This window comes from Planococcus citri, chromosome 1 (assembly GCF_950023065.1).
Source record: "Planococcus citri chromosome 1, ihPlaCitr1.1, whole genome shotgun sequence".
In the NCBI taxonomy this organism is placed as follows: domain Eukaryota; kingdom Metazoa; phylum Arthropoda; class Insecta; order Hemiptera; family Pseudococcidae; genus Planococcus; species Planococcus citri.
Genome location: NC_088677.1, coordinates 19,008,293 through 19,016,225, shown reverse-complemented (window position 1 = coordinate 19,016,225; position 7,933 = coordinate 19,008,293). Strand labels below are relative to the sequence as shown.

The 7,933-nt window shown below is 34.9% G+C and overlaps 1 protein-coding gene across 3 annotated transcripts; it reads right to left on the bottom strand.

The window, feature by feature from the left end:
* Nucleotides 1-5,053: 5,053 nt before the first annotated feature.
* On the bottom strand, nucleotides 5,054-7,694 carry LOC135849696 (transcription activator GAGA-like). 3 transcript variants are annotated; one of them, XR_010559606.1, is made up of 6 exons: nucleotides 7,554-7,694; nucleotides 7,246-7,462; nucleotides 6,886-7,113; nucleotides 6,528-6,807; nucleotides 6,134-6,253; nucleotides 5,712-5,839 (listed from the first exon to the last, which is right to left on the bottom strand). XR_010559606.1 is itself a non-coding variant. In XM_065370224.1 (5 exons), exons 2-5 carry the CDS (start codon nucleotides 7,450-7,452, stop codon nucleotides 5,163-5,165), a joined length of 1,392 nt encoding a protein of 463 aa, XP_065226296.1. In that variant the 5' UTR covers nucleotides 7,453-7,462; nucleotides 7,554-7,694; the 3' UTR covers nucleotides 5,054-5,162. The 3 variants fall into 3 exon arrangements, 2 of the variants coding, with proteins under 2 accessions (XP_065226296.1, XP_065226297.1); XM_065370224.1 differs by lacking the exon at nucleotides 6,134-6,253 and having other exon boundaries at nucleotides 5,054-5,839; XM_065370225.1 differs by lacking the exon at nucleotides 5,712-5,839 and having other exon boundaries at nucleotides 6,019-6,253.
* Between the last annotated feature and the right edge of the window lie 239 nt (nucleotides 7,695-7,933).

Below are 7,933 nucleotides of genomic sequence, written 5' to 3'. Positions count from 1 at the left end.
ATTCTCGATTTTTTCCCATTTTTATTTCTATTCAATCGATAAGCTTTGAAATTTTTCATTCAATAACACTCTTCTCCTTCTTTCAGAATTTTGATTTGTTCAGTTTACTTTACTCTGGAACTAAACTTGAAGAATTTTAACTTGAACAAATTTTGACCCCTCCACAAATTAAAACATTTGGGGAAAATTCTCACCATAAGTACTAGGTACCTACTACCTATAGGCTATACCTACTTCTTTAGTTGGCCAAAATTGCCTTATCGATTCCGGTTCATTCTCTGTTTTTTTCAGGACTAAGATGTTTGTAATTGTAATTTTTTTCTACATCTCTTTGAAAGTAGCAAAATTTAAAATTTAAAATTGAACACCTTACATTTTCCCCATCCCTCCCCATCCGGGTGTACTTATTGGAGTATCTGAAAAAATTTATGCAAAAAGTTCTGTTTTTTGATCTAAGGTTTTTTATTTTTACCTAGGCACTTGCAAAAATTCCATAAATTTTTCCATTTTGAAATCGAGCTTTTGGCGCTTATTTCAGAATTTTTTTCTTCATTTTTTCCAGTTTCAGGCATGAAATCCGCTATTTAATTTTTTTTTTAGTGACTTTAATGACTGAAAAATTGCAAAAAGTGACCAAAATTTTGAGAAATGAGAGCAAAGTAGGTACATATAAGTCGGGGAGCCCGCATTATGAATCTATTGCACCCCCCCCCCTTTGGTCAATCCTCCGGAACAACTCTTTTCTCAAAGGGGGAGTCCTAAGGAACATTTCTAGCCCGTGTCCTCAAAAAAAAAGTGACCCTACTTACAAAATGGCGGCTATTTTGATTGACAGGTCAGCCAAAATCGCAGATTTTGCGTTCCAACATGGGGCTTGCACAAAATTTTTTAAACCGTACAAAGGTAGATCGAAAGATCAGGCGAAAATTTATCACCTGTCAGAATTTAAAGTGCTAATCGATTTTTGGTGAATTTTTGAAAATCCAATTCAGGCTAAAAATGAGAAAAATCAAAATTTTACCAAATTGACCAAGAAAGCTGAAATTTGGGATATACCCTATTTTTGACACGCCAAACCGATTGGAAACTGTTTCAACCCGTTTTGAGTAGTTTTGGAGCCTCCAGCAGATTTTTGAAACTCGAAATTTTCCAAAATTTTATCGAAGTCGACTGCAGGTGGATTTCAAGTTGTTTTGTAGCCTCCAGGCGACTTTTTGAAAATTACTCGAGTCACCAGATTTTTGAAATATGAAATTCCCACACTAGATGAAGTCGACTGCATGGTGTTTCAAAATGGTTTTGAAGCTTCCAGCAACTTTTTGGAAATTCAATTTTCCAAAAAAAGTGATACAATCTTTCAAAAAGTTGCTGGAGGCTCCAAAACGACTTTGAACCAATCAGCAGTCGACTTCGTAGCGTATTGAAATTAGTTCACAGAATGAATTTCGGCTTTCCATCTCCATTTGATAAAATTTTGGAAAATTTCGACTTTCAAAAATCTACTGGAGGCTCCAGTAATTCTCAAAATTTCGCTGTAGACTCCAAAACGACTGAAAATCGACCTGCAGTCTACTTCGTGGCGTATCGAAATTAGTTTACGGAATAAATTTTGGCTTTCCATCTCCATTTTGACGAAATTTTGGAAAATTTCGAGTTCCAAAAATCTACTGGAAGCTCCAGTAATTTTCAAAATGTCGCTGGAGTCGACTTCTTGTCGTATTAAAATCAGTTTGCGGAATAAATTTGGGCTTTCCAACTCCATTTGATGAAATTTTGTGGGAATTTTGAGTTTCAAAAATCTGCTAGAGGCTCCAGTAATTTTCAAAAAGTTGCTGGAGTCGACTTCGTGTCGTATTAAAATCAGTCTGCGGAATAAATTTGGGCTTTCCAACTCCATTTTATGAAATGTTGTGGGAATTTTGAGTTTCAAAAATCTACTGGAGGCTCCAGTAATTTTCAAAAAGTCGCTGGAGTCGACTTCTTGTCGTATCAAAATTAGTTTAAGGAATAAATGTGGGCTTTCCAACTCCATTTGATGACATTTTGTGGGATTCAAATTCAAATTCAAATTGTATATTTGAGATACATGCGGCAGCAAAGCTGCCATTATATCACGTTGAGCATTACATAATTGAAAACTGTAAACATTTTTGTTTACTTATCTACGTATAAGATACAATTTTCAGATTTAAATAAAATAAAAGGCATGATTAAAACATAAAAAGATGAAGATTTGAAACTATACATACAAAATCAAAATTCAAGCGATTATTGATCAGAGCAGCTAAGATATTCCTCCAGGGTGTAAAAAGCACTATTGATCAGCCATTCTTTGAGAGCAATTTTAAATTTTTTTGCAGTTGGCTGGTTTTTAACACTCCCTGGAATCCGATTGTATACTTTTGCTGCAGATGATACAGCACTACACTGGAGAAGTTTTGTACGGTGGTGGGGAGTTCTAAGGTTACCTAGTGATCTTGTGCTATATGGATGGGTAATTTTTGGAAAGGTTATAACCTTAGTATAAACCATGAGAGATATGTCCAAAATATATTGTGATATTGTAGTGAGGATTTTATTATCAACAAAGATGGGCCTGCATGTTTGTCTTAGAGGTATTTTATAAATTGTTCTTATCGCACGTTTTTGTAGTGTGAGAATTTGCTTGACATATGATGCATTACCTCCCCAAAAAACCACCCCATAGGCCAATGTAGAGTGGAATAGTCCAAAATATGCAAGTCTGAGAGTTTTTTGATTTGTAATTTGTCTTAGCTGAAAGAGTAGAAAGTTTATAGATGACAAACGACAGGTTAATTTATTAATGTATACATCCCATTTTAAATTGCATTGAACATCAACCCCTAAAAATTTTGCAACACTAGAAACATTTGGTAGAGGCGAGAGAGTTTTTGCTACCAGGTTGGCCTCCTTGGGGGTTACATTAAAAGGCACTGTCACTGTTTTTTCCAAGTTCAAGCTCATGCCATTTGCATTAAACCAAGAAATTAAGTTTTGGAGAACATGTTGTGTTGTTTTTAGTAGTGAGTCCCAGCTACCACCCTTCAACAACATAGTTGTGTCATCTGCAAACTGAGTTAGGAGTGCATTAATGTAGGATGACAAATCATTAACATAGAGAATAAACAGTAAAGGTCCAAGTATGGAGCCTTGGGGGACCCCTATGTCTATTATTTTCTCTTCAGAAAAGGTGCAAGTCTCACCATTTAGGATTTTTATTATTTGTACCCTTTTTTCAAGGAAGGATTTTAGCCAACTGTGGACTGGACCCCTTATCCCATATTTCTCCAACTTTCTCAACAGTATTTTGTGGTTCATTGTATCAAACGCTTTTGATAAATCACAAAACACTGCCAAAGAATTTTCACCATCTTGGCCAGCTTGAAGAATTTTGTTAAGTAAATGAAATATTGCTTGGGTAGTGTTTTTGCCACGACGGAATCCAAACTGAGTTTCACTTAGAATGCTATGAGATGATAGAAATCTGAGTAGTCTATTATATAGCAGCCGTTCAAAAATTTTTGAGAATACTGGCGTTACAGAGATGGGCCTATAGTTGCCTAAGTTTGATTTTTCCCCTTTCTTGTGAACAGGTGTTACAATACTTACTTTCAAGCAGTCTGGAAATGTTCCCTGATCTATAGAGTCATTAAAAAGATCAGCAAGTATATGGGATATATACTGGTCAGATTGTTTGATAAGGCCTACATCTAGATCATATTTATCCCTTGAATTAGAATTTTTGAGACCTTGTATTATATTGGATACTTCAGCAACAGTAGCTGGTAATACAAATATTGAAGAATCATTTACTGGAATAAGGGATAGTGGGTCCAGTGTTTGAGAAGAGCATACTCCATTTTTTCCAACTGTTGCAAAATGTTGGCTGAATAGTTTTGCTATATCAGCTGAGTTAGTGTATTTGGTGTCTTGGAAAGTAATATGATCAATGGTTTGTTTCAGCATTGGGAATTTTGAGTTTCAAAAATCTGCTGCTGGAGGATCCAGTAATTTTCAAAAAGTTGCTGGAGTCGACTTCTTGTCGTATCAAAATTAGTTTACGGAATAAATTTTGGCTTTCCATCTCCATTTTGATGAAATTGTGGAAAATTTTGAGTTCCAAAAATCTACTGGAGGCTCCAGTAATTTTCAACATGTCGCTGTAGTCGACTTCTTGTCGAGTCAAAATTAGTTTACGGAATAAATTTGGGCTTTCCAACACCATTCGATGAAATTTTGTGGGAACTTGGAGTTTCAAAAATCTGCTGGAGGCTCCAGAACTGCTCAAAACGGATTGAATCAGTTTCTAATCGATTTGGCGTGTCAAAAGTAGGACATATCCCAAATTTCAGCTTTCTTGGTCAATTTGGTAAACTTTCAATTTTATCCCTCAAAAAATCACCAAAAATCTAAAAATGCACTTTAGGATTAGAAAATTTCCAGGTGAAATTTTTGCCTGATCTTTCGATCTACCTTCGTACCTACGGTTTAAAAAATTTTGTGCAAGTCCTATGCTGGAACGCAAAATTTGCCATTTTGGCTGACCCGTCAATCAAAATGGCCGCCATTTTGTAAGTGGGGCCACTTTTGTTTCGAGGACAAGGGCTAGAAATGTTCGTCAGGACTCCCTCTTCAAGAAAAAAGTTGTCTCGAATGATCGATCGGTGGGGGGGCAATAGATCCTTATGTGGGCTCCCCGACCCGACTAACATAATATAAATATGTACTTCGCTCTCATTTCTCAAAATTTTGGGTCACTTTTTCTCAAATTCTTGGTCACTTTTTTGCTATTTTTCAGTCATTGAAGTGACTAAAAAATTAAATAGGTTTTCGTGTCCGTACCCTTTCTTATTTTTTAACTCTTAGCAACGAATTTTAAAAAGTTCGTTGAGCTATTTTTCACCAATCAAAGTTTAATAAAATTAAGACAAAAAGTTGTTTAGTTCCCCAAAATCTACCCTCTCGCCCTAAAAGGATTTTTTCGAAAAAATGTTTCAAATAGGTACTTAGTCATTGGTCATTAATCACTGTATTGATGTAAATGGTAAATTTATTTTCAAACAATGAACACATTTTACAAAGCGAATTTTGAATAGATAGGTACCTATACTTGTTAAATTTTAGCATAAATCTAACGTATTTTACGCGTCATTTTCGCTAGTACAGAAAAATGCTGACAGAAGTTGATTATCAAATTTTTTAAAAGTCATAATATCTTGCACATCTTCGTTATTAGAATTACAGCATTCATTTTCTATGTTAGCGTAGTCCAAACTTCCTTCCAACGTACGTGAATTTGTTGTTGTCAATTTTTTATCCTCTACTAAAATAGTAGAACTATCCGCCGTTATAGTTGTCGGGGTAGTTGTTGGCAAATGAAAACACAAGTCTCCCAGTAATGTATTTAGAGATGGAGTCGAAGAAAGAGAAACAGTTCGTGTTACATCTTCCGTGAGGCAACTCCCTACTGAAGCGACTGAAGAAGCGGACGATGAATTTGAAAATGAGTTCGTGCTATTATCGGACATTGCCGAGTAATTGAAAATTTCATCGGTGAATTGGTTAAAACTTTCATCTGAAAAATCGAGTAGCGATGACGATGTTGTATCACTCGTAGTGGTAGTATCTTTGTCTGTATTTTTGCTCGTAATACTATTATTATCATCTTTTGGATCTTCGGTTTTACGCATTTTAATTTTTGAATGCATCTGATCCATATGCCTACGTAAATTACGCGATTGACGAATAGTCACACCGCATAGCTTACAAATTACTGGCAAATCCGAAACGATTTTTTTCTCATCCGGAACAGGAAATCCTGAAAATGGAAATACTTTCATTGATTACGCTAAAAAAACTTTCCAATACGTATGCTATCATTTTGTATCATTTTTCAATCTTCAAAATTAACATTGAAACAAAAAAACGTTAACTACCCACATACAACTTGTCTACAACGATGTTTTATAGTTTGATACCTAAATAAATAAATCTAAAAAGCGTTTTCTTCATTTTATTTTTAAAAAAGTGCGTGATTATGCAAACATTAAATTCTACATAAATAAGTACCTACTTTCTGACCAAACAAAAAATCATGCAGTTATCAAGTTACCAAAAAATGAAGAGAATAAGCTAAATCAGTTGTAATGTGACGCTGTGCATGAAAGATCGGTGCAGATGTATTTTACCAAAAACCGTGCTAAATTTTCGTGCCAATATTACATCGTTCTATCTGTAATACATAACGCATAGAAGAATATTAGATCTAGATTGAACTACGGTACATTATTGCATGTGGAAGTGTTATTAACACCAAACTTTTGCATATGTGATTTTTATTTTTACATGCGAATGTAATAAAACTCATAAATAACTAGGTAATCCAAGTGAAATAACTCAGAACACCATCGATTCAAATAAATAATTTTGAATAATGAGGCGGTGCTCGAAATTCAACGACAGTTCTATCAAACACATTGAGACAAAAAAAAAAAAATTATCGATACCTTCAACTTGGGAGTAAGACTCATTGGACTTATGTTGTAGAGCAACATTTTGTTCCAATGGAGAAATATTTGTGTTTTCTGACGATGTTTTTAATATTTTAGGAGCATTTGTCGCGTTTGAATGAGCAGTACTGTTTGCCATAGGTTCTAAGCAAGAATTAAATTTTTCATGTCGCTTTCTTTTTTGTGCTACTCGTACAATTTTGGGTTCGTCGTCTCTTCCATCATCATTTTCACTTTGATGCGATACAACATCATTATGATCGCTTGGTTTTACTTTCTGAAACAACAAATCAAAAGCCTCGTAGGTAAGTGAATTCGTCTCACAATTTTTTTAATTGAAATTATTCATATATACCTCATCTACAGTGATTGTATGGGGAGATAACGAAGAAGGTAACGAATTTAACACCAAAGCTGCTGGTGATAATGCTCGGATATCTAAAAATTGAGCAGCTTGTAATAAAGATGGCAGTTTTTCAGCAACTATGTTGATTTCTCCGTGATAAACAAATTTCAAAATGGTTTCTAAATCAAATGCTGAAATTCCGGCTAACATTAAGATAGGATGTTGGCAAGTTGTATTCTGCAAAACAAAGCAAGTTCATGGCGATTCAATATATTTTTTTTTTTTTCGTTGGATTAATTCAAAATAAAGTCGATAGGTAGTTTACAGCTTTACCTAAAGAAGAAATACGAGTAAAATCTATACGTATACCTTTAACAAATCCGTCAACAGAGGACTAGCTGCGCTCAAGATTAATTTATGCGCGGGAAAATTTTTCCCTCCAGCACTAACTGTCACATCTACGAAATCTTCCTTGTGTCGTAAGTTTTGTGCAGCAACGCTTAACGATGTACTGAATTCTGACCATGATAGACTGTAAACGTTACTCGCGTTCAAATCCACTTCGTTCAAAACCATGTCGTATAATCTGAAACAAGAAATTTTCTTAATACCTACTTATACCTACCTAATTCCAATTACATAAATCCAGTGTTGCTGTCAATAAATGAAGTACGAACCTTATTCTCTTAAACGTGCAAAAAAATTTCACATCACCGAAGCACAGTTCGGAATATATAAAAAAACTGAAGGAACAGAAAGCGTCATATGTTCAGTAATCAATACTGGTGACCAAGCTTTACATTCTACACCTACCAAACTTGAAGCTTTCAGCTTTCGCCAGTCAAAGCCAAAGTACGCCCTCTGGTGGATTAGTTTGCAACTAGCGAAAGGGCTGAAAATCTCAAAACACCGTTTTCAAAATTATTTCGCCATTATATGATTATAGCATTCGTAATTTTGCGACAAACACGATTCCAAGAATTGTTTGAGATAAATAATCATACATTTTTCGCGAATGGGAAGTTGACTTAGCTCATAGCTTAGCTGCTCATTGAAA

Bases quoted from the DNA above. Each gene is read 5' to 3' on its own strand.
- LOC135849696 (XM_065370224.1), bottom strand. From the start codon at position 7,452: ATGGTTTTGAACGAAGTGGATTTGAACGCGAGTAACGTTTACAGTCTA. The intron at 7,114-7,245 runs GTATACGTATAG...TTTGTTTTGCAG, and splicing joins TGTTGACGGATTTGTTAAAG to AATACAACTTGCCAACATCC. The intron at 5,840-6,527 runs GTATCGATAATT...TTCCATTTTCAG, and splicing joins GTCTTACTCCCAAGTTGAAG to GATTTCCTGTTCCGGATGAG.